The 26895-nt window shown below is 42.5% G+C and overlaps 1 protein-coding gene across 3 annotated transcripts in view; it reads left to right on the plus strand.

The window, feature by feature from the left end:
- The window catches only part of LOC141151767 (tyrosine-protein phosphatase non-receptor type 9-like), a 70820-nt gene that overhangs the window by 4360 nt on the left and 39565 nt on the right, over window positions 1-26895 (plus strand). For all 3 annotated transcript variants that reach the window (XM_073637079.1, XM_073637080.1, XM_073637078.1), the window contains 4 exons: window positions 21605-21745; window positions 22786-22875; window positions 25679-25803; window positions 26651-26756. In XM_073637079.1, the coding sequence (XP_073493180.1) occupies window positions 21605-21745; window positions 22786-22875; window positions 25679-25803; window positions 26651-26756 (462 nt within the window). The remainder of the gene's footprint in view (window positions 1-21604; window positions 21746-22785; window positions 22876-25678; window positions 25804-26650; window positions 26757-26895) is intronic.

Here is a 26895-nt window from a genome sequence, read left to right on the forward strand (position 1 = left end):
ATGCTTTAAAGGGAGCCTGTTAGATTCATGATATCTAAACTACAGGTGTGTCACAGAAAGCATATTTGGAGCCTAAAACTTTCTCCTGTTACAATTTGGTTGCTTATGTTGGGGGTCTACTTTCACTCTACAAAAGCAATTAATCCTATCCATACGAAAAGAAAAACTAAAACAAAAAATCTTTCCTTTTTTTATTTTTTTGGTGAGATTGAGCTGTTTTATTGAAAGGGGGTGTTGAGTACTCAATATTGCTGACCTATCAGTGGGCTGTGACACCCGGCATGCCCATGATCTGCTGTGCAGACACAAAGCAGCACAGCTCTGTACTTTGTTGTTGTTGTGGCCATTCTTGGGTACTGCAGCTCAGCTCCCATTCACTTCAGGGATATACCAGGCTGTCACAGGTGCTGCAAACTTAGTCAGGTGCCCCCACTGATCAGGTATTGATGACCTAAATGCTGAATAACCCTTTAAGGTTCACAACCATTTTTTTATGAACATCCACACAATTTTTGACTGTCACCCCACAATTGTTTTGGTTGAAATAGACTATTTTGATCAACTTTAGGTTAAACTTCTATTGGAGTTTGTGCATGTGACAATGTGCACAACCCTATGCTAGGAGATCCATGCACAAGAGTCTTGGACCAGTGACCAGTCAATCTTGGTACCCACCTTCATGTCATCACACAGCAGTGACTATTACACTGGTATACAGTGATTTTGGTGCCAACGATGTCTGAATGATTTTATATTAAAGAGATTGTCTACTACTTTTTGATAGGATAGGTCATCAATGTCTGTCTGGCTGGGGTCTGGCACGCCCGCTGATCAGCTGTTATCGATGTCGGCGGCCGCTGGCCGGAAATACTTTTTTGTGGGCTGGCTGTCTTCTCTTATTGGCCAAGGCTTGGTACTGCACATCTGCCTCCTGTTCAAATCAATAGGAGGCGGATGTGTAGTACCCTGCTATGGCTACTACCAGAAGATGGCCAGCTCTGAGCACTTCCGGCCGGCCACCGACACCGATAGCAGCTGATTGGCTGGGGTCCAATACCCGGCACCCCCGCCAATCAGACATTGATGACCTATCCTAAGGATAGGTCATTAATCAAAAAGTAGTGGACCACCTCTTTAAGTTGACAATTGCTTCTGTGTAGCAGAGGCGATCAGACAATTGCAGCTTCTAGTCTCCTATGGAGACTATTGAATCATGCAAAAAGTAAAAAAAAAAAAAACGTTTAAATCACTCCTCTTTTGCCCCATTCAAAATAAAACCATAAAAAAATCACACATATCGCCGGGTTCAGAATTGCCTGATCTATCAATATAAAAAAAAATCAGTTCGGTAAGTGATGTAACGAAAAAAAAAAATTCAAAACGCTAGAATTACGGGTTTTTTTGGTCGCCGCTACATTGCAATAACGGGCGATCATAGCGTTGTATCTACCCCAAAATGGTATCAATAAAAACGTTAACTTGGCGAAGAAAAAATAAGCCCTCACCCGGCCCCAGATACCGAAAAAATGAATGCGCTACTGATCTCGGAAAATGGAGACTTTTTTTTTTTTTTTCTAACTTTTGGATTTTTTTTTCACCACTTAAATAAAAAAAAAACAAACCTATGCATGTTTGATATCTACAAACTTGTAAAGACCTGGAGAATAATAATGGCAGGTCAGTTTTAGCATTTAGTGAATATGGTAAAAAACAAAACTGGAATTGCACTTTTTTTGCAATTTCACCGCACTTGGAATTTTTTTCCTGTTTTCCAGTACACGATATGGTAAAACCAATGGTGTCGTTCAAAACTACAACTCGTGCCGCAAAAAATAAGCCATCACATGGCCATAATGACCGAAAAATAAAAAAAGTTATGGCTCTGGGAAGAAGTGGAGTAAAAAACGAAAACCAAAATTGGCCGGGTCATGAAGGGGTTAATGGATTATCTAAAAAAAAAAAAAAAAAGAATTAGAAATTAAATGATTTAGATTAATTATCTAAAAAAAATAGAACCAATTCAGCAAAAGTAATGGGATTTTTTAATTCAGCACCCTCAAAATACCCTAAATCCATTAAAAAAAACTTGGCAATTGAGAGAATTTTTTTTTTCTTTTGTAGACCTGTGTAATATTAGTGTGTTTTATTACCTCAGATGCACATTTGTCACTTTACACTTTTGGATAAACCTTTTAAAGAGGACCATTGGAGCATGTTAAACTGGCCACATCATGCCCTTGAGGAAGAACGCTGGATTGCATTCGAAACGCGTCGCCATTTCCTGCTCCCTGCTTGATTGTCATGGATTTTTAAATATTTGAATAAATACCCATTTTTTTCCCATCATACCAGAAGCTGGAATCTTCGTCTTTTCCTACAATTTGTTATAGTTCAACTGGACGTTACCAGAGATTTGTCCCCACAGTGCTGTCTGCTCTGACCTTCCCTCCAAACTGACTGCCATGGCATGAGATCTGGAATTGTATGTGATGATACAGCAGAGCTGAGTTATGTTTCTCTCCACAGTAGCTGCAGATATCTGTGAGGAGAGGAGGGCTTGTTCTTTTCTCCTGTGCAGGACGTTGACCAATCATAAGCATGCACCATGCAGGGGACAAATCATTTGTCAAGGGACAATTGGGAGGTCCTACATACATATGTGTATGGGGTCCTTGTTCTTTATAGTATCTGTTACTTCAGGCTTAGGGCTCTTTCACACGTCCGTGTTTCCAGTATGTGTGGTGAAGGTTTCCACACGTACTGGAGACACTGACACACGTAGACCCATTCAAATCTATGGGTCTGCGCACGTGTCGGTGTGTTTCCACGTGTGTCCGTGGGCAAAACACGCTAACATGTCTGTTTTTACATGCACGGTCCGCAAAATGTCTCACTCTGGACACACACGGATGATATCAGTGTGACACGTACCGGTGCCTGGGAATCAGTGTACAGTTAGCGCTGTTCCCGAGTGCTGAACGCTGCCCTCATCATTGTCCCTTGCTTGCACTGCGATCAGCACAAGCAAGCGACTATGTTGTGAGTCTGCTCCCACAGTGTCCATGTGTAAAAATAAGAATAAAATAATAAAATCCATCTACTTAACTGTCCGGAGATGTCCCCCGCTGTAGTCCTCTAACCACTGACGCCGAGGAGAATGACCCGTACTCACTGAGTGACAGGACACAGCTCCTGCGCAGCTCCGGGGCCCGCTCGCTGGAGCTGCTTATTCTCGTCAGCGGTTAGAGAATTACAGTGGGGGACATCTCCGGATAGGTGAGTTTATGGATTTTTTTTTTTTTTTTTTTTACACATGGACACCACGGCTGTGGAGTTGGAGTCGGTGTCCATTTTGGTGGAGTCTGTATAAAATAGACGGACTCCAACTAATAAAATATATTGTAAATTGGGTACAGTAGTTCAGTGCAGTTTGTGGGGAATATTTTTTTCATAAGAATTTGGGAAATTTATGAAATGTCCTATTCCTGATCTAAGGGTCTAGACTTTAAGCTGAGATGAAACTGTGCTACAGTAAATTCATCACTTAAACATGAGCCATGTATGAGGGAGTCGGTGTCATGGAAATTGAGGACTCGTAGGTTTGGCTTACCGATTCCACAGCCCTGATGGACACTGCGGGAGCAGACTACTACTCCCAACATTGTCCCTTGCTCGTGCTGATCACAGCGCAAGCAAGGGACAATGATGTGAACAGCGGCACTTGGGAACAGCACTAACTGTACCGCTGATTTCCAAACACCTGTACATGTGCTCCTGATGCTACACACGTGTGCCACACAGGTGCACACGGACATCTCCGGTACGGGTTTTTCCGGTACCAGAAATATCCGGACGTGTGAAACCGCCCTTATGCTATATTTTGTGCGTGTGTGTGTTAAGCCTTATGCTGTATAATGTATGTGTATAAGCTCAGACTTGTGCTGTATAGCGTGTGTGGACACAAGCTCAGACTTGTGCTGTATAGCGTGCGTGGACACAAGCTCAGACTTGTGCTGTATAGCGTGCGTGCGTGGACACAAGCTCAGACTTGTGCCGTATAGCGTGCGTGCGTGGACACAAGCTCAGACTTGTGCCGTATAGCGTGCGTGCGTGGACACAAGCTCAGACTTGTGCCGTATAGCGTGCGTGCGTGGACACAAGCTCAGACTTGTGCCGTATAGCGTGCGTGCGTGGACACAAGCTCAGACTTGTGCCGTATAGCGTGCGTGGACACAAGCTCAGACTTGTGCCGTATAGCGTGCGTGCGTGGACACAAGCTCAGACTTGTGCCGTATAGCGTGCGTGCGTGGACACAAGCTCAGACTTGTGCCGTATAGCGTGCGTGCGTGGACACAAGCTCAGACTTGTGCCGTATAGCGTGCGTGCGTGGACACAAGCTCAGACTTGTGCCGTATAGCGTGCGTGCGTGGACACAAGCTCAGACTTGTGCCGTATAGCGTGCGTGCGTGGACACAAGCTCAGACTTGTGCTGTATATCAGTGTTCCCCAAGTCCAATCCTCGAGCCCCCAGCAGTCCATGTTTCCTTAGGGAATCGTGGACCCATGATCTGTTGGTGGCTCTTGAGGACTGGAGTAGGGAACCACTGCTCTCTAATGTGTATGTACTGTCTTGCTTGGTCTTCATTTCTTGTTGTACTTGCTGTATAACTGTTTTCTGCAATCCTGTTGTAGAGGCAGATAGTTGCCATAATCCGGTTTTTGAATTTCTTATGATAAAGCTTGTATGTGGCTGGATAACACTGTGCCTTTTTGTTTTCTTTTTGGCTTTTCAGTTGAGTGGCTATTCTGGGTGAGACTGCAGTATTAGTGATATTATTGACCCCCAAGAGGTGTCCTCTCCTGATGATGATCTTTCTCTACTTACCGTACCTCTCTTCACACATTCACCCTCGTGCCAAGTATGTACAGTTAAAACTAGACGTTTACATACACTATAAAAAGACACGTGCATGTTTTCTCAATATCTGACATGAAATCAGAATATACCTTTCCCAATTTAGGTTAATTAGGATTACCATCATTTTTAATATTTGCCAAATGCCAGAATAATGAGAGAGAGAGAGAATGTTTTAAGGCATTTTATTACTTACTGCAAAGTCAAAAGTTTACATACATTTCATTAGTATTTGGTACCATTGCCCTTAAACTGAATGACTTGGATCAAATGTTTGGGATATCCTTCCACAAGCTTCTCACAATAGTTGGTCGTAATTTGGGCCTATTCCTCCTGACAAAACTGGTGTAAGGCTAAGTGCTCACGATGCAGAAATGCTGCATATTTTTTCCACATCTCCCTGGCAGGAAAAACGCATACAGATTTTACATGCGTTTTTCCTGCCAGGTAGAAGCGTTTGTCAAGCGTTTTTGCATGCATTTTCGCATGCGGGTTATCAAGCGCTTTTCCAAGCGATTTTAGCATCACTTGGAAAAGTGCTTAACAACTTGGTCACACTATATAAATCCATGCAACCGGCATGGATTTATATAGTGTGACCAAGTTAATAGTTGAAAAAAAGAATAAAAATACCATTATACTTACCTTCCGATGGCCCCTGGTCTTTTCTCCGCTGCGTCCGGTCTCTTGTACGGCTCGCGGTGGTGTGAAAGGACCTTTCATGACGTCATTTAGCGGTCACGTGACCTGTCACATGACTAAATGACGTCATGGAAGGTCCTTTCACATCACCGCGAGCCGTACAAGAGACCGGACGCAGCGGAGAAAAGACCAGGGGCCCATCGGAAGGTGAGTATATGTTTATTTTTTATTTTAAATTCTTTTTTTTTTTTAACAGGTACCATGGTACCCGGGTCTGGAGGAGAGTCTCCTCTTCTCCAGACCCGGGTACCATCCGCACATTGAATTGCTTAATATCCGCATGTGCACATGTAGTTATGTGGATATTAAGCGATTCAATGCAAGTCAATGGCGGCATTTACGCTGTGTGTCCGCAAAATTAATGGACATGCTGCGTGTTTTTCCGCAATGATAATGGGGCACGTATTACCAAGCTTTTTTTTAAGTGTTTTCGCTGCGGAAATTCCGTAGCAAAAACGCTTGAAAAATGCATAGTGGGCACGCAGCCTTACTGATCCAAATTTGTAGGTTGCCTTGATCACACCTGCCGTTTGAGCTTTGCCCATACATTTTCAATAGGATTGAGATCAGGGCTTTGTGATGGCCACAAACATTGACTTTATCATTAAGCCACTTTGTTACCATTTTGGCAGTATTCTTCTAGTCATTGTCCATTTGGAAGACCCATTTCCGCCCAAGCTTTAACTTCCTGGCTGATGTCTTGAGATGTTGCTTCAGTATTGCCACATCATCTATTTTGTGAAGTTCACCAGTCCCTCCTGCAGCAAAACAACCCCACAAAATGATGCTGCCACCCCCGTGTTTCACAGTTGGGATGGTGTTCTTAGGCTTCCAAGCTTCTGCCTTTTTCCTCCAAATGTAATGATGGTCATTATGCCCAAAAAGTTACATTTTAGTTTCATCAGACTACAGGACATGTCTCCAAAAAGGGAGGTCTTTGTTCCTGTGTGCATTTGCAAACATTAATCTGGCTTTTTTATGTTTCTTTTGGAGTAATGGCTTCTTCGTGGCAGAGTGGCCTTTCATCCCATGTTGATACAGTACTCATTTCACTGTGGATATTGACACAGCTTCTGCCATTATCTTCACGAGGTCTTTTGCTTTTGTCCTTGGTTTGATATGCACATGTCGGACCAAAGCACGTTCATCTCTGGGTCACAGAATCCATCTCCTTCCTGAGCGGTATGATGGCTGGACATTCCCATCTTGTTTATACTTGCATATAATTGTTTATACAGATGAACGAGGCACCTTTGGGTATCTTGAAATAGTACCTAAAGATGAGCCAGACTTGTGCAAGTCCATAATTCTCTTCCTGATATCTTGTCTGATTTCTTTAGACTTTCCCGGGATGCTACACAAAGAAGCAGTGTGTTTCAGGTGTGCATTAAAATGCATCCACAGGTGTGTCTCTAATTAACTCAGATGTTGCCAAAAAAACATATCAGAAGCTTCCAAACACATAACATCATCATATGGGCAGTCCAGAATTGTTTAAAGGCATAGTAATCTTAGTGTATGTAAACTTTTGACTTTGCAGTAAGTAATAAAAATGCCTTAAAACATTCTCTATCTATATATATTTTCTCTCTATCTCGGCATTTAGCAAATATAAAAAATTATGGTAATCCTAATCAACCTAAAACGGGAAATGTTTATTCTGATTTCATGTCAGATATTGAGAAAAACATGCATATGTGTCTCTTTATATAGTGTATGTATGCATGTTTTCTCTACAGGGATAGGGCAGTAAGCCCCTGGTGGCAGTTTATTTCCTGTTTCATCCCCCTTACTCCCAGAAAGCTTACCAGAGGATGAGTCTGGCATGTTCATAAACAGTCAGTTGGCCTTGTTGATTTCTAGCAAGTTTGTCCAGCACTTGTCTTATGTTGATGACCACCTTGAGACCCTTTGCTCACTGCTCAGAGATTTGATGCTGGAAGTCTAATCAAATTTCAATCCAAGCAAGGGCTCTTTGCGGATATCTCTGCATCACGAGGGATCTGTGATCTTCTCACATGTACCTATGACCCATCAGAGGATGATTTCGTACTGCAGTTCAGATCATACTGTTTATTTCAGCTTACTGGCAAATGCTTAATATAGCCATCTGTGATATTTCTTTTACTGTACAGCAGATGTTTGTATGGATTTTTCTTTTTTCTTTCACTTAATAGAATTTCTCTGTCTTAAACACAAGTAAGAGTAATTACATCTTAAATGTGCCATGTGTTTGGCAAGAAGAGCAGAAGTAAAGTAATTGAGGACTGAATGACTAATGATAGCTGCTGCTTGCTCTTCCAGTTTCTGGCTGATTAAATTGATTTTGTAGGCTCGATTAGTATTATAATGCCTCTTACTGAGTCCAAGCGTGTGGTGAGATGAAAAGTTGTGCGGTCATGTAACGTTTGGACCCAAGCAGTGGACTCTTGGTGTGGACTGGCATCACTTTGCTATTTCCTATAGAAATCAATTACTGGTGACCTTCGGAAACATAAGGTCATTGTTTCTTGTTCTTGAAGAGAAGCTTTCATCAGAAAATTCTATTGATTTAAATCATTTTTTGTGTTTAAATATGTTTGACATTTCTTTTTACGTATCACATATATTATAAATAAAAAAAATTGCAATTTTCACACTGACCACGGGCGCTTTTTTTTTATACACTTGTCTCCTGAAACAAAAGGACGTTAACACGTTCTTGGTCACAATGCTCAGACCCTGACACTGTGCTTTTATATTTAAGTGTCTAATGAGCCTGTGCAGTGGTCACTGTGAAGTGAGGAGGAGCAGGGTCATCACCTATTGTAAATGGTGAATCTTGTGTTATCAGCTGTGTATTCCTGTCACTGTAATCCTGCCTCTGATGGTAAGGAACCTGCTGAAAACTCTTCTTGAAAATCGATTTTAAAAAACTATGTAGCACAAACACCTGATTTTAAACAGTAAGTCATTTTCACATGTTAGGATAGGAGTAAAAGAATGGTCACATTGTAAATTTTGATTGCATTATTTAATTAATACTTTAATATAATCCCATAAGTAATCAGCTACCATACCAGTCTTCAGAGGATTTGTACATTGTAACCTTTAATGTCATTCTCCAGGTTATTATTAGCAGCAGGTGAAGCATTGGCACGACATATCTGTGAGCTGTACTTCCTGCACTTACATGAGATGACTATTAGATGTGGCGTGGTCAGCAAGCATCTCCTTTATTTAGGCTCTTCCTCTTTAGTCATTGACGTTTGCCTTCTTAGTATTTCCTCTCTGGGCTTCCCTAATTTTGTGATTCAGAAAGGATTGCAACCATTTATTTTTTTTTTCTCTAAAATAATACTTTGAATACTATGAAACTTTTTGTTTCTTAAAAAAGTTATTTCCTAGCCCTTCCACAGCTCTTGTGTAGACTTGTGTCTCTATGGGTACAGGCTGCAAACTGTGTGTAGTGTGTTCCTCTACTCCAGGGGTGGGGAACCTCAGGTCCACGGGCTGTTTACGGCCCTTGATGACCTATTATTCGGCCCCCAGGCAGATTCTCATGGACCACAGGGCTTGGGCAGGCTGCTGTATTTCACCCATTAATTTCTTCTTGCTCTGTACGCGCCTTATAATATATACATATATAATATATGAATATAGCATGAAACCACTGTGACTCCTCGCCCTCTCTACTGAATATAGCATGAAACCACTGTGCCCCCCCCCCCCCTCCCTACTGAATATACACTGCTCAAAAAAATAAAGGGAACACTTAAACAACAGAATCTAACTCCCAAGTAAATCAAACTTCTGTGAAATCAAACTGTCCACTTAGAAGCAACACTGATTGACAATCAATTTCACATGCTGTTGTGCAAGTGGAATAGACAATAGATGGAAATTATTGGCAATTATCAAGACACACTCCATAAAGGAGTGGTTCTGCAGGTGGGGACCACAGACCACATCTCAGTACCAATGCTTTCTGAATGATGTTTTGGTCACTTTTTTGAATGTTGGTTGTGCTTTCACACTCATGGTAGCATGAGACGAACTCTACAACCCACAGAAGTTGCTCAGGTAGTGCAGCTCATCCAGGATGGCACATCAATGCGAGCTGTGGCAAGAAGGTTTGCTGTGTCTGTCAGCATAGTGTCCAGAGGCTGGAGGTGCTACCAGGAGACGTGGAGGGGGCCGTAGGAGGGCAACAAACCACTGTACCCCCCGCAGCCTCCCTACTGAATATAGCATGAAACCACTGTGCCTCCTCACACTTCCTACTCAATATAGCTTGAAACCATTGTGTCCTTTCACCCTCCCTACTGAATATAGCATGAAACCTCTGTGCCCCCTCACCCTCCCTGCGGAATATAGCATATAATCACTGTGCCTCCTCACCCTCACTACTGAATATAGCATGAAACCACTGTGCCTCCTCACCCTCCCTACGGAATATAGCATGAAAACACTGTGCCCCCTCACCCTCCCTACTGAATATAGCATGAAACCACTGTGCCCCCTCACCCTCCCTACTGAATATAGCATGAAACCACTGTGCCCCCTCACACTCCCTACTGAATATAGCATGAAACTACTGTGCCTCCTCTCACTCGCTACTGAATATAGCTTGAAACCATTGTGTCCTTTCACCCTCCCTACTGAATACAGCATGAAACCATTGTGCCCCCTCACCCTCCCTACGGAATATAGCATGAAACCACTGTGCCCCCTCACCCTCCCTACGGAATATAGCATGAAACCACTGTGCCCCCTCACGCTCCCTACTGAATATAGCATGAAACTACTGTGCCTACTCACCCTCACTACTGAATATAGCATTAAACCACTGTGCCTCCTCAACCTCCCTACTGAATATAGCATGAAACCACTGTGCCTCCTCCCACCATACTGAATATAGCACGAAACCACTGTGCCTCCTCACCCTCACTATTGAATATAGCATGAAACCACTGTCCCTCCTCACCCTCCCTACGGAATATAGCACAAAACCACTGTGCCTCCTCACCCTCCCTACGGAATATAGCACAAAACCACTGTGCCTCCTCACCCTCCCTACGGAATATAGCATGAAACCACTGTGACTCCTCACCCTCTCTACTGAATATAGCATAAAACCACACTGTGCCTCGTCCCACCCTACTGAATATACACTCCTCAAAAAAATAAAGGGAACACTCAAATAACACATCCTAGATCTGAATGAATGAAATATTCTCATTGAATACTTTGTTCTGTACAAAGTTGAATGTGCGAACAACAAAATCACACAAAAATCATCAATGGAAATCAAATTTATTAACCAATGGAGGCCTGGATTTGGAGTCACCCCCAAAATTAAAGTGGAAAAACACACTACAGGCTGATCCAACTTTGATGTAATGTCCTTAAAACAAGTCAAAATGAGGCTCAGTATTGTGTGTGGCCTCCACGTGGCTGTACAATGCCTGGGCATGCTCCTGATGAGGTTGCGGATGGTCTCCTGTGGGATCTCCTCCCAGACCTGGACTAAAGCATCCGCCAACTCCTGGATAGTCTGTGGTGCAATGTGAAGTTGGTGGATGGAGCGAGACATGATGTCCCAGATGTGCTCAATCGGATTCAGGTCTGGGGAACGGGCGGGCCAGTCCATGGCTTCAATGCCTTCATCTTGCAGGAACTGCTGACACTCCAGCCTCATGAGGTCTGGCATTGTCCTGCATTAGGAGGAATCCAGGGCCAACCGCACCAGCATATGGTCTCACAAGGGGTCTGAGGATCTCATCTCGGTACCTAATGGCAGTCAGGCTACCTCTGGCGAGCACATAGAGGGCTGTGCGGCCCTCCAAAGAAATGCCACCCCATACCATTACTGACCCACTGCCAAACCGGTCATGCTGAAGGATGTTGCAGGCAGCAGATCGCTCTCCAAGGCGTCTAGGCGTCTCTAGACTCTGTCACGTCTGTCACATGTGCTCAATGTGAACCTGCATTCATCTGTGAAGAGCGCAGGGCGCCAGTGGCGATTTTGCCAATCCTGGTGTTCTGTGGCAAATGCCAAGCATCCTGCACGGTGTTGGGCTGTGAGCACAACCCCCATCTGTGGACGTCGGGCCCTCATACCACCCTCATGGAGTCGGTTTCTAACCGTTTGTGCAGACACATGCACATTTGTGGCCTGCTGGAGGTCATTTTACAGGGCTTTGGCAGTGCTTCTCCTGTTCCTCCTTGCACAAAGGCGGAGGTAGCGGTCCTGCTGCTGGGTTGTTGCCCTCCTACGGCCCCCTCCACGTCTCCTGGTGTACTGGCCTGTCTCCTGGTAGCGCCTCCAGTCTCTGGACACTACGCTGACAGACACAGCAAACCTTCTTGCCACAGCTCGCATTGATGTGCCATCCTGGATGAGCTGCACTACCTGAGCAACTTCTGTGGGTTGTAGAGTTCGTCTCATGCTACCACGAGTGTGAAAGCACAACCAACATTCAAAAGTGACCAAAACATCATCCAGAAAGCATTGGTACTGAGATGTGGTCTGTTGTCCCCACCTGCAGAACAACTCCTTTATTGAGGGTGTCTTGATAATTGCCAATAATTTCCATCTATTGTTTATTCCATTTGCACAACAGCATGTGAAATTGATAGTCAATCAGTGTTGCTTCCTAAGTGGACAGTTTGATTTCACAGAAGCTTGATTTACTTGGAGTTAGATTCTGTTGTTTAAGTGTTTCCTTTATTTTTTTGAGCAGTGTGTGCATGAAACCACTGTGCCCCCTCATCCCCCCCTACTGAATATAGCATGAAACCACTGTGCCTCCTCCCACCCTACTGAATATAGCATGAAGCCACTGAAGCTGTTGTGGCCCCTGAGGAATATAACATTAAACTACTGTGCTCCGTGGAGTGAAACAAAACCCACTTAGGCTATGTGCCCACGATGCAGAAATGCTGCATATTTTTTCCGCTTCTCCCTGGCTGGAAAAACGCATGCGGATTTTACATGCGTTTTTCCCGCCAGGTAGAAGCGTTTGTCAAGCGTTTTTGCATGCATTTCTGCATGCGGGTTATCAAGTGCTTTTCCAAGCGATTTTAGCATCACTCGGGAAAGTGCTTGACAACTTGTTCACACTATATAAATCCATGCAACCGGCATGGATTTATATAGTGTGACCAAGTTAGTAAAAAAAAAAAAAAAAAAAAGAATAAGAATGGTAAAAAAAATAATTAAAAAAAAATTATACTTGCCTTCCGATGTCCTCACGGCGTTTTCTCTGCAGCGTCCGGTGTCTTGGGCGGCTCGCGGTGGTGTGAAGGACCTGCAGTGCCGTCATTGAGTCATGTGACAGGTCACATGACTCAATGACGTCATGGCAGGTCCTTCACAACACCGGGGGCCATCGGAAAGTAAGTATAATCTTTACTTTTTATTTTAAATTCTTTTTTTAACAGGTTCTATGGTACCCAGGTCTGGAGAAGAGTCTCCTCTCCTCCAGACCTGGGTACCATCCGCACATTGAACCGTGTGATATCCGCTTGTGCAGATGCAGTGATGTGGATGTCACGCGGTCCAATGCAAGTCAATGGCGGCGATTACGCTGCGTGTCTGCAAAATTAATGGACATGCTGCTTATTTTTCCGCAATGATAATCCGCAGCGGAAATTTCTGCAGCCTGTGCACAGCACATGCGGATTATCATTGGGGACCATGGGGCACGTATTTAAGCGTTTTCGCTGCGGAAATTCCGCGGCAAAAACGTATAGTGGGCACGCAGCCTTACTGTCTGATTCTGTTGCATTATTTTTATTTATTTATTTGCATTATGCTTTGTTCTGCACTCTCTGGCGTCAGAATAATGTCAATGTATTGCCAGCACCATTCAGCAAGAGTCAACTTAGAGAAGACATGAGGGTTTAAGGCATGGAGGTAAGCCAATTGTGGCTTCCTGTCATATCGTTGCTATATTACATTGTGTCCACGTTTTAACACTAGGACTACTGGACTCGTGACCCCGCCTAGAACTACTGAAAGGAGTCATTTTGACTCCTTGCTTGTTTTCGTTTATTTTTAGAGTTTCATTTGTGGTTATTTATTAATAATTATATTTTTTGTAATGTATTATTATTGTGAGATCCAACAGTAATGCTTTTGATTGTTTTTTTTCTGCTTTTCTTATTTTTCTACAGAAAATAACAATAATTATAATAGACATTTTTCAAACATTTTTTTTTATTCAAGTGCACACATATAAACAACAACTGAAGAACAAAAAGCAGAGAAAATGTAGATGGAGGAGCATAAAAATGAAAATATGGCGCAGAATTCACCTTCTAAACATTTGGTGTTTCGCATTTTAGGCATTGCCTTTGATTTATGGCAGTACATTGCCCACACAAAGACTTACCACAAGTCTTACAATTTCCGACAGATCTATTTTTCTTGCACTTTTCTTTGATCTGGCAAAATTTTGTTTGAACCATCCCTTCTGAGCATGTAGAAACTTGGGACGTGGAACCCTTTTCCCTATCTGTGACATAAGGGCCACTCAACTCTCTCACAAGCGTTTGCAAAAATGCCTTGCGTGACATTTTTTGGTGGGTAATCTCCTTGAATATTATCCATGCATTTATACCCGCAAAGTCTAAGGCATTTTCAAATGCATGAACAGGCCATCTCCTTGTGCATGTTCGTGTGGTATATTTTCGTGCCATCTGATCCACTACATCTACTCCATATTTTGTTTCATTGTAAAACTTTACCGTTTCTGGAGTTTTTTTAGCGGAATCAGACGCAACAACAACATCTGGATGGACGGAACTCAAAATGACAACATTTTTGTTGGGCTTTCCTTGATATACTGTAAGTGTAAAATTGTCTTCATTTCTAAACACTTTAGTGTTGTACAATTCCTCTTTCATGGATTTTATTTCTTTAGGCACTTCTCGCCTTATCTTGTTCAGTGTTCCCACGATGGTTGTTCCTTTGCTTTTTAGCTGTTTAGCTAATTTTACTGAAGTAAAATAATTATCGGTTGTAACATTGCGACCTTTTTTCAAAAACGGGTCCAATAACTTCATTACCACATGGTCAGCTAAACGGTCCTCAGCACGGCGTGTGTCATCTTTGCCTAGATAAGGGAAGCCATTTGCCAGATATTTGCTCCTCTTATCAACAGCTAGCCAATATTTGTGGCCATATTTATCTGGTTTGGAAGGCATGTACTGCGTGAATGGACACCTAGTTTTGCTTGGGAAAAGTTGCTCATCCACCGTTATGTATGGGCCAGGTTTGTAACACGCAATACAATTTTCAATAAACCTGTCCCACACAGTAGAAAATAGAGCAAACTTGTCCGTTTGCAGTCTCTCCGATCGAGTAGATTTCTCATCAAATCTGAGAAACCTCATAATTTCAACAAAGCGGTCCCTAGACATTGTCGCTTTGCAAAACGGTATTCCCCAGTCATTACACCAAATACTGCTAATCGAGTGACGGTTCGTGCCAGATATTCCACGAGCATAGAATATCGCAATGAATGCATCTAGCTCCTCATCAGATAGAGTAAACTGTAAATTATTGTTCCTGCATGCTTCTGCAAGCGTACAGTTCTTTATATGTGTCAATATATATGAATCAAAAAATAAACGCCATGCGCTCAAAGGACTATCGATAATGATATTTCTTCTGGCGTATCCTGTAGGGCCAGGTGCTTCTCGAAGAATATTTTGGCTGTCACGCCTACCAGGCAAGTGTTCTCCAATTTCAACAGGTTTCCATTGAATACCATTCGCTGAAACTAGTATTCCTTCAGATTCGCCTTCTCTGGTGTTTGTTGTTGCATTACCTTCGCCGCCATCGTTATCTGTTGTTCTTTCATTTCTGGGACGTTTTGCTGATTTTTTCTGTCCACGACCAGGAGGATGGTCACGAGGCAACATAACTGAATGAGCCCGATCCCCAGTTGATGTGCTTGGAATATCTGTAAAAAAGTTGATGAATATTTAGAATTTTTGTTTTGTAAGGGTCCGTGCACACTGGCTGGATTAGCGGCGGAATATCCGACCGGATATTCTCACCACAATCCGGCCAGTACCTGCCCACTCAGGTACAGAGCGGAGTTTCATACCTGAAGCTCCGCTCCGAACCCCGGGCTGGAGCCGCTGTCTGGGACGGAGCCGGGCTCGCGCGTAAGCAAGCGCTGCTCTGTCCCTGACAGCGGCTCCAGCCCGGGGTTCGGAGCGGAGCTTCAGGCATGAGCGGGCAGGTACGGCCTGTATTGCGGCAAGAATATCCAGATGGCTATTCAGCCAGAATTCTGCTAGTGTGCACAGGCCCTAACTCAGTGTGTGGAAGAACAAATAAATACACATAACTACTTACCTTCTGGATTTGTTCCTTCTGAGTCTTCAGATTCACTTGATATGTTCTGAGGAATGAAATCTTCATCACTGTCAGAATCAAATACATGTTCCTGCAATTCGGATTCCGATTCATCCTCCGGTATGGATTGCAAAGTAGCCAGAATATCCTGAGGCTTTATCAAACGTCTTCTCTCCATATTCCTCACAAATTCCATAATTCTATATAGTTCCCTGCTGAAAAATAGAAATGAAATGAAAACTAAAAGAAATAATAACTGTTCTGCCACCTTCAAAAGTAGGTGGGCTGAATCGGTTGACAGACAGCTAAACTATTTCATAACAATTCATACCTGTATGAGTCTTCAGAGCTCGTATGTCTGCGTCTGTTCTCTTTGTCTCTTCAGCTGAACTGAAAGTAAAGTTACTATCCAGAATACTGTCTCCTGCTAGGACCTTAGAAAAACACCACCCTTCATTAGCATAAGATAAGAGCCTAGAGTAAACAAGCTATTTTGTTCAGCATTACACAGTAATACAAGCAGGTAAAACACAAGGAAAATGTGAAAAGTTGACATGTAAATTGAACTACATCTATATGAACATCAGGGTAAATAAGACAGAGTGAAAAAATTATGCACAAAACTTTATAGCAACATTTAGTGACAAAAGGACCTCAAAATATAGTAGGGAGTCAAAATGACTCCCTTCAGTAGTTCTTGGTAAATTTTGAAAAAAACGCGCAAATTTTTCACCAAAATTATTTATTCTCACAAAATCTTTTTTCACATCATATTTGAGGAAAAGTCACCGAGTTTCAAGCCGGAATTCTGAAAAATGTAGTCACAGAAGAGAAATAAAAAACGAAAGGAGTCAAAATGACTCCATCAGTAGTTCTAGTGTTAAAGGACCACTCCAGCGGTTTTTATTTCAGTTCTGGAGTGGTGCCACTAAGGTAAGGTCCCTGGTAAAGATTATACTTACAAGCCGCTGTCTTCAGCTGTTACCTACACTGCCATCTTGTGACCGCAACTTCTGCCTGACCGTAAGTCAGAGGCAATGGTCACAAGTTATCCATGGAAATCTGAGAGCCTCATTCTGGCTCTCATAGACTTACATTGAGTTGTGCCTTCCAGATCGCCCAGCAGATCGCAAACTGCTGGAGACCGACTAGAACGGCACTGGGAACCAATGAAGACTGTGGTGGGTAAGTATGTTACTAGGGACAAGGAACTTGGATTAGTGGTATCCCTCCAGCAGTAAAATTAAAAAAAAAATAAGAAATAAAAAAAAATTAAAAAATCTGGAGTGCTATTTTAAGGACACGGGTGCAATGAAACATTACAATGGAGTGTTGCAACACCCTAGTTAAAAAACTCTTGTCTAGACCTTCTTTACTACGTTCCTCAGTTGCACTGTGACATACTGGCTTTGGGAGACTTATAAGCCATGTGATGCTCGTCTGGGAATTTAAATATGCCAGGTTATGTAACATGAACTCTTAAAGGGTCGATATTGACTTTTAGAATTGCTACCTCCAGCAGGTAGCACTTGAGTTCATGTCCTCTTCCTGTCTGAAAAAGCAATATGCATGCTACGACATACGCCAATGGTTGTGGTTAGTTATGGAACAGTGAATCCTCAACCACCGTGACACCACATTGTGTCTACATGTATTGTCTGTAGGAAACATTTCTCATTTGAGCGGTAATTCACTTTTGATTTCAGATATCTCAAATTTATTTATTTTTTTTGCTTTATAAGAATATTGTCACATGTATGTCGTAAACAGCAGAACTGTGACAACTACTGATGTTTCCACATAAAATAAAGTTTCTTAGGGTGCTTTCACATTGCATTTAGTACACGCTCTGTGGCCTTGTCAGGGCATACGTCCGAACCCCTCGCAAAACTGGATTTGTACATATGCACCAACGGGGCCATAGACTATAATAGTGCCGGCAGAGCGAACATGCTTTCTGCTTTGCATCATTTTTGAAGCGTATATGCCTACTGGAGGCGGACACTCAGACGCAGTCTACTACATCTGAGTGTCCACCTATAGTAGGCGTACACGCTCGAAAATGATGCACGTCAGAGCGCACGTTCGCTCTGTTGGCACCATTATAGTCTATGGCATTATCGGCACATGCTTCCAAACCCCGTTTTGCAGGCAGGGGGGAGGTTCAGGCATATGCACCGATGGTGCCACCAAGAGTAGAACATACAAACTCCTTGCAGATGTTATTCTTGGTGGGATTTGAACCCAGGACCACAGTGCTAATCATTCAGCCACTGTGCTGCATATTAATTTTTTATCTTCCCCTCCCCCCTCCATTATGCTTTTAATTTACATATTAAACCTTGTTCAGATCATGCCTAGAACTAGGTATACAATCACGTACTTCCAGGTCTTCATTGTCTTATACAGTTCCTAGGAGAGAAACATCCAAGCTGGATAAAGAGGAGCTCTATTCACAGGAGCAGAAGCTGCACATCTTCGCTCTGCCCTAAAAAGCTCCAGTGATGTAACGTTCTTTATGTGGATGGCCACATTACTGGAGCTTCCCTGGGGAGTGCAGAGTTGTAGGCTGGAGCAATGGGTGGGTTCTGAGTGGACAGGTGTTCTTCTGAGTAGAAAGGGGTCATCTTCTCTGGGGTGATTGCTTCTGCCCCTGTGAATAGCGCTCTTCTTCCGGCTCCACCTATCTAACTGTTGTTCCTCTCCAATAGGTTACATAGGTGACATATGACAATCGTTGCAGTCTTCTATTTGAGTTATTCTTTGAGAGTTCTTCAAATGTGATGCTAACAGGCCCTAATCTTCCATTTACCTTCTACTGTTTTTTATGGTCACGGCATAAACCAGGCGTGTCCAACCTTTTTCCGTCTCCGGGCCACATTAGAAGAAGGGCTGTCTTGGGCAGCATATTACGTGCACAAAAGCTGATGAGCAAGAAAAGGGTCCATTTGTAATTTTTGTCTTATCTGCCACTACAGAAAAGTAAAAAAAGAAAAAATACACATAATATTCCAGCAGATAGACCTTCAGCGAGCATGAAGTTATCCCATCGATGATCCCTTCCAAACTTGAGATAACCCCTTTAAACAGGTTTCCACTGGTTGTCAAAAATTAATATTTATTTGCCCATAGGCTTGCCGATATAAATAATAAACGCAACTATACTGAGGTAGTATTAGTAGGATACACTGAAACTGGTGTCTCCACATCCCATAGGAGATGCTGAGAAAGGTACACCTTGTCGTGGCTGGGTGACCCTCATGAATTGGCCAGTTTATGCGATATGTACCTTCATTTTTGCTAGTACATTCTATATAGCAGCAATGCAGTCCTAATTTCATATATTCAATGTTTGCATACATCTTAGCACTCTGAGTGCTGCTGTATTCTTTTGTTTGTATATTGTGCTGTCATAGCAGCTGTTCACAGATTTTATTCTGTTCAGAGGTGTTTGTCAGCTTTTTGTATTTTGTACATCGCATAGACACCAAGACTGCCGGATGGGCATGACGCAGGGGACACCGAGACTGCCGGATGGGCATGACGCAGGGGACACTGAGACTGCCGGATGGGCATGACGCAGGGGACACTGAGACTGCCGGATGGGCATGACGCAGGGGACACTGAGACTGCCGGATGGGCATGACGCAGGGGACACTGAGACTGCCGGATGGGCATGACGCAGGGGACACTGAGACTGCCGGATGGGCATGACGCAGGGGACACTGAGACTGCCGGATGGGCATGACGCAGGGGACACTGAGACTGCCGGATGGGCATGACGCAGGGGACACTGAGACTGCCGGATGGGCATGACGCAGGGGACACTGAGACTGCCGGATGGGCATGACGCAGGGGACACTGAGACTGCCGGATGGGCATGACGCACCTGGCATAAACTATTCCTCCAATGGCACCTGGTCAAATGAATAAGTGAGGACATTATGGGGAAAGCTGGAGCCTTGTTTTCCTTGTGACTGTCTTTATGTATGGCACTGCTAAAATCTGGGCACAAGGATTAAGACCCCCATACACATTTCAGCTGATGTGTATTTGCTTGCAGTGCCTGGGCTCATCCCAGACAACAGATATTGGGAAAGCATGGGGGCATGCCCTATCTTTTGTTCTCACTGGTAAAAAGCGCTGCCAAAGGTGTCTGCCAGTGGCTTATTCTCGTCTCCCCATTCATAGCACATGCATGCAAGGAGTGTGCATGTGTATTGGGGAGCTGTTCGTAAAGGAGTAGCTATCTTTCGGCCGCTTCTTATCTAGCAGACTTCAGGGAACATCCCAGATGACTTGCTTCTCAGAGAGGTCCTTTATTGCCATGCTGTTGTGCTGCACATATAATGAAAGCTGCTAGACCGGCCATATTGATTTTTTTTTTTTCTTAAACTACAGTCAGGCTTTTATCATTTGTAACTGGCTTCCCCTTTCTATTGACAGCTCTCATCTGTCTCTCTCAATGTCTGCATACTGGAATATTTCCGACAGCTCTCTTGGGGAACCAAATGACCTGATAAATAGACTCTTATTCTATGCATTGTGTGATGAATTCCCTCTCTTCTCCTGATGGTCTTTCATTGATTCTCTCTACAGGCAGTATCAATGAAAGCATAAGAATAAGGCAACTGTTTGCTGCTCATTAGAGAGGACACCAGGACTCTGATATTGTCCTTTCTATACCTTGTAACAATTCTTCAGAATCCTTTTATACCGAGATGTTATCAAAATGTGAATACTGTATTTTACTACAGTCATAACACCATTCTGCCCAACGTTGCCATCTTGATTGTACACAAATGATACAAGACTACAGCCCATAATTCTGATATTAAGACATTAGTTACATTTACTGTGATATGATAATTATGGTCAAAATCTGTATTTTCTACAATTTAAAAAAAAAAATCAGACACATTAAATATTTTTTTATGGACCGGAAAAGAAAATGTTTTTTTTTGTGGGGTGGGGGTGGTTTACGGACTGTCTTGGAATTTCTGGACGGTTGGCAACCCAGGTTCTGCCGCTTAGGTCCTCTTTATTTCAAAGGACTTATTGATATGTCAACAGAGGGCAGTTCTTATTTTAGTCCCACTGCTCCTCTGATTATCCTGTTTGTATTTTTCTTACTTGCAGTACAAATCCAGAGATATGGACCTTTTAATATAGTGCATATTTTTATGGTCTCTACTGTATGTATGTATTTATAATTATGTATATCTATATCACTGACTGACAGCTTTCTGCCTATGCACAGTGTACACAGAAAGCTGCCACATTGCGGTGGGGGCGGGTTATACTGCGCTCATAAATGCTTGACCTCCAAGCGGCAGATAGAAAAACAAAACAGGGGTCTCTCTTCCGACATTATGCTGCTCTCAGGTTAAGTGACAAAAACCTGGTGAGATGTACCGTACTTCACACATCCGATGTACGTTTATTGTAAAATCTCATTGTACTTTTATTTTTCCCTGAATTATAGGTCTTCTGTCTGATGTGATTGTGTAGTTTACATTTCACGTGTTCTTTTTGATATCTATGCAGAAAAGTTGTTACTGCTGGTAGGTAGCAATATTTTAAGAAGTGTTTTAATCCGTTCATCATTTTAATAATTTCTTCTCGATTTACAGGCAATTGAGGAATTTATCTCGGAACTGAAGAATCGCGAGCAACCACAAGTGGTTACGGTGCCTCCTAACACTGCTGTGAAATTTTTAATGGCTCGGAAGTTTGATGTTTCTAGAGCAATCGATTTATTTCAAGCTTACAGGGTACGTCCAGGCTTATTTCTTGGTTCCTAGCCATTCATGAGTTATGTTTGCTTTTTTTTGCCATTTTCTTTATGATCTGCTAATAGTATTTGAAAAGATTTTGCATATATGGCTGTTTCATATCATGCTGGTCTTGACTGAAAATACTAGTCTTCAAATTATGGTTACCTGGTTGAGGGAAGGGTTTTTGGATAATTGCTTAATGGGAATCTTGTCACTAGATTTTTGAAACCCCATATGAGAGCAGCATGATTCCAGTGATGTGTCACTTACTGGGCTGCTTGCTGCAGTTTTGATTAAAATCACTGTTTTATCTGCTTCAGATCTACCAGTTCTCTGAATGCTGAGCCCTGTATAATCATGCCTACACCACCAATTTACAGCTTTCTGTGTACACTATGCATAGGCAGAAAGCTGCCAATCAGTGGTGGGGGCGGGGTTATACAGAGCGCATGAATATGGAGGACTACATGGCAGTGGGTTTACTAGTGATCTGCTGATACAATTAGTGATTTTTGTCAAACCTACAACAAGTATGCTAGTAAGTGACACATCGCTGGAATCAGAGTCTAGGTTTCTAAATCATGCTGCTCTTAGATCAGGTGGCAAAATCCTGGTGACACATTTAATTTCAAAGGGGTTGTCTGTGAAGCCACAAACATGTCATAATTTTTTGTAAATGGTTAATTAATCTTTACACACATCCTATATATGCTGCCATCCTGGGTGGTTATGGTGTGAAAGGCATCTAGTGACTAAGCCTGTGACCCAGGAATCTGGTCTGGTTGGAAGCTCAGCATTTTGTGGAAACTCCCCGTTCTCATTGCTTTCTAATTACTAATTACACCTTCTCTCCACCAGGTATCCAATGAATCTTTGGCTCCTATGATTTGTCACATGTAATGAAATGAGTCCGCTGTTTACAGCAGACCGCTATAGAAGCACCCTTTCTTTATCGCAGTAACAAGCTTTGATGGTTTGCGCAATAGAGGTAAAGCTACGTCCCTCGCTCATCTGCATTCTGTTGTTTCTCTTACCAGAACACAAGACTTAAAGAAGGGATCTACAACATAAATCCTGATGAAGAACCCTTACGCTCTGAGCTACTGAGTGGTAAATTTACGGTTTTAGTAAGTATTCTTATTAGTTTAAGACGTTCTGTCAGTTTACAGAAGATTATATCTAAAGGGGTTTAGTAAAAGTAAATTCTCCATGATTAATATGACAGTTTAAGGCTATGTGCACGCGAAGCGATTTTAATGCGTTTTTTGCGGCACATTTTCAATGCAAAAACGCTGCGAAAAAGCATTAAAATTGCTTGTAATAGGTCTGCCATTTACTGCAATGCAAATCCGCATGTGCTGTGCACATCATGCGGAAATTTCTGCTGCAAATTCGCATTGCGGTAAAACCCGCAGCAAGACCAATTCTAGTGTGATTTCGCTGCGAAATCTCCGCCATTGACTTGCATTGAATAGCATAAGATCTGCATGACTACATGTAGTCATGCGGATCTTATGCAATTAATGCGCGGATGGTACCCGGGTCTGGAGAAGAGGAGACTCTCCTCCAGACCCGGGTACCTGTAAGTAAAAAAAGAATTAAAACAAAAAATAATCTTATACTCGCCTTCCGATGGCCCCTCTCTGCTCCCGGCATCGCTGCTGGCTCCGTGGCGGGTACCGGTAATATAAAAGGACCTTCCATGACGTCAGCAGTCATGTGACAGGTCACGCAACCGCTGACGTTGGCGGTCGCGTGACCTGTCACATGACCGCTGACGTTATGGAAGGTCCTTTTACATTACCGGTACCCGCCACGGAGCCAGCAGTGACGCCGGGAGCAGACCGAGGCCAACGGAAAGGTGAGAGTATAAGGTTATTTTTTACGTTCTAATTCTTTTTTTTTTTTTTTTTTTTAACATTATGTTGGTTACACAATATAAATCCATGCCAGTTGCATGAATTTATATTGCGTGACCAACTTTCAAGCACTTTTCCAAGTGATGCTAAAATCGCTTGGGAAAGCGCTTGACAAAACCATGCAAAACCGCATGCTAAAAACGTTTGATAAACGCTTGTCCCTGGCAGAAAAAAACACATGTAAAATCTGCATGCGTTTTTTTTCTGCCGGGGAGATGCAGAAACGCTCAGGAAAAATCCAGAGCATTTCTGCATTGTGGGCACATAGCCTGAAGGTCTGTCTACACCACCTGACCGGCAGCACTACAAGACCACTTGTTTGCTGATCGGGGGTCGTTTAATGGCTTGTTTATACAGGCCGATCCTGCTTCATGAATGATGTATATAGATCATTCAGTGCTCATAAGCTGCCATTGTTCTTGACAGCGCAGGTCTTGTTTAAACTATGATCTTTTGGGCAAGCCGGAAGATCCTGTTACCTAACGAATGAGCGTTTTGCTTGTTCGTCGGGTGATCAGCAGCCTGTTCAGACTGCACAGTTATTGTGAAACGAGCTTTGCTTGGAATTCTCATTTGTGATCTTGCAAGGTAAATGCCCCTTAAAGGGAACCTGATAGCAGGATCTAACTAGATGGCTGCATTTGTCTCTAATAGTTGATTATAGACCACCCCATTGTGTGGGACAAGTTTTCAGTATATCATAATGCTCGCTTTATGAAAAATTTTGCGCCGTATATTCGGAAAGGCGTGCACTCCATGCTTGACCAGTCCTGCCCTGTCTGCTGTTAGCGTGCCCATGAGGCTTTACTGAGATCCCTGACTTGTCCTTACATTATCCTCCCAGAAATTTTGATTTTGCGGCTGCTTGTGAATACCGTGACTTCAGGCATGTGCAGTGTACCGCAAACCACTAACCAGTAGGTCATGATCTACTGCGCTGTTGCACATGTCAAGTTATTTTTAAGGCCACATGCAGTGTCAGGATCCCCAATTCATATTTGATGGTTGAATCATTCCACCCATATTGGCGGCTTCAGGCAACATAGCCATTGTCTGATAACCCGATGAACGAGCAAACCGCTGGTAATGGAAGCCCTCTTTTAGGACAATAAGGCACAGGAGCTATGAGATTTATGAGGGGAACTCTGCGACTTGCACTCCTATGTTAGTCCTTGTAGCTAGTACTAGTATTAAACAAGTTTTTCCAATATGGGAAGTTCTCCTTTATCCATAGCCCTCTGCTTTCCCAAGAAGTCCCATATGCAAAGAGGCGGCATGTCAAGCATGTGCGCACTTCTCCTCCATTCAAGATGGGTTCCAGAAACTCATCATCATTTTGTGTTCCCAGAACTCCTACCCCGGTGATCAGTAAGATCACTTACCATCTTCAGAATAAAAGTACTGCTTCTACCTACCCTCAGCCAGAACACATGGCCTATTTATAGCTGTATTTGTGGTCTGTGTTCGGTTGATATACATCGCCAAAATCTGGAACCACGCTATATAATTTATCCCCGAATCTGAGCATGTGTTTACCATGTGTTCTAGCCATGATCAAATGGAATATGTGGCCCTCTGTAACATGCTGCCACATATTATCCAAAATATAGTTTTATTAAGCAAAGAGACTGATACTGGAAAGGAAATGTGACATATAATTGCCAAAATGGAATGTAATAGGTGCCAGGTTGTAAAATTATTGGACAGTCATGGAAAAGGATCTTAAAATTATTCTGTAAAGAAAAGCAGTTCAAACTAAAATGTGAACATAAGTACAATATACATAAAAATGTTTCAGGTCTTTATTCCTCCATTAAACATTTGGACGTACGTTACATAAAAGCATCTTTTTTTATTAACAAATAAGCCCCAATTCTAACACTGGTATTTTCCTTGGCTCTGCCTAGTGTATTGGTATGGATTGCTAATGGGATTTAAGCTGTAAGATGTAGGGCTATACATTTCTTCCTTAGCGTATCATAATGAGTGTGTTTGTGCTTCTCAATTACAGCCCGGAAGAGATGCAAATGGAGCAGCGTTAGCCTTGTTCACTGCTAGACTTCATCGGCCGGATGTAACCACGCATAAGGCAGTTCTCCAGGCAATTATCTACCAGCTAGATAAAGCCATTGAGAGGTAATTTATTGATGCGTGATCACTTAATTCTTTCCTTCCCATCAGAGCAAAGCAATGTACCAGAGGAAGCTTTGCGATAATCTATTTTAGGGAAAAAATTAGTAATCCGTTTCGGGCAAATGCTTTATTGGTGTGTAGAGATTATCATTTGGGATGGTATTGGTATTTCAGTGTATGACATTACTTGCCAGCATGTGAAAACTGATCTCCTTATATTACCTTATTGATTTTTAACTTTACTGCCTGTTCTGTGCCAATATTACTTTCTGGAAGAAAGCCTGTACATTAATAACCATATGAATGAATAAGACGCTGGCACGGAAATGAATTCTCATTTGGATACAAGCTATTTCCCCAAATCCCATTATATATTACAGATTGGATGAAATTGCTGGTGATCTGAAACAAGTGGCCATTTTGACGAGTATTGAAATATTTCCTTTGGTTCAGATTTTTTGCTTTTACTGATAGAACGTGTAAGGGTATACACGTAGCGTTTTTGTCACATTTCCACCCCACCCCCCACGCAATTTTGTCACCAAAACGGAAGGGTTTCTTAGTACCAAGAAAGTGAATGAGGTTCCTGAAGTCTCATGCACACCTTGCTTATTTTTTACTTGCAGATTTAAATCTGCAGCATGTCAATTCTTTCAGCGTTTTTGCAAAATTCATCCATACTAATGAGTGGGGAAAAAAGCCGCACAAATTTTACACAGCTTTTTTCCTGCTAACACATCCGTATTTGCAGCATATCCTAAAGTGTGTATTTTTTTTCTTCATTGTGTATATTTTGTGAATGGTTAATACATTAGCCTATTTTTGTAAATAATGTTTTTTTTGGTCATAGGGTGGAGACACAGAGGAATGGGCTCATCTTCATTTACGACATGATTAATTCCACTTACGGAAATTTTGATTATGAGCTTTGTGTAAAGATATTGAACCTTTTAAAGGTATGTTGTTGAGTACTACTTTGTTTTTAATCCTTATTTTACCCTAATTAACCAAGGCCAGTATGCTTTGTCATGGCATATATATTTTAATTTTAAAAACTAACCTAGAAATGAAAGTTTGAATTCAACGAGAAATATA

Source organism: Phyllobates terribilis, unplaced genomic scaffold (genome assembly GCF_046119375.1).
Source record: "Phyllobates terribilis strain yellow unplaced genomic scaffold, ASM4611937v1 Scaffold_1__5_contigs__length_1240528914, whole genome shotgun sequence".
Lineage (NCBI taxonomy): Eukaryota > Metazoa > Chordata > Amphibia > Anura > Dendrobatidae > Phyllobates > Phyllobates terribilis.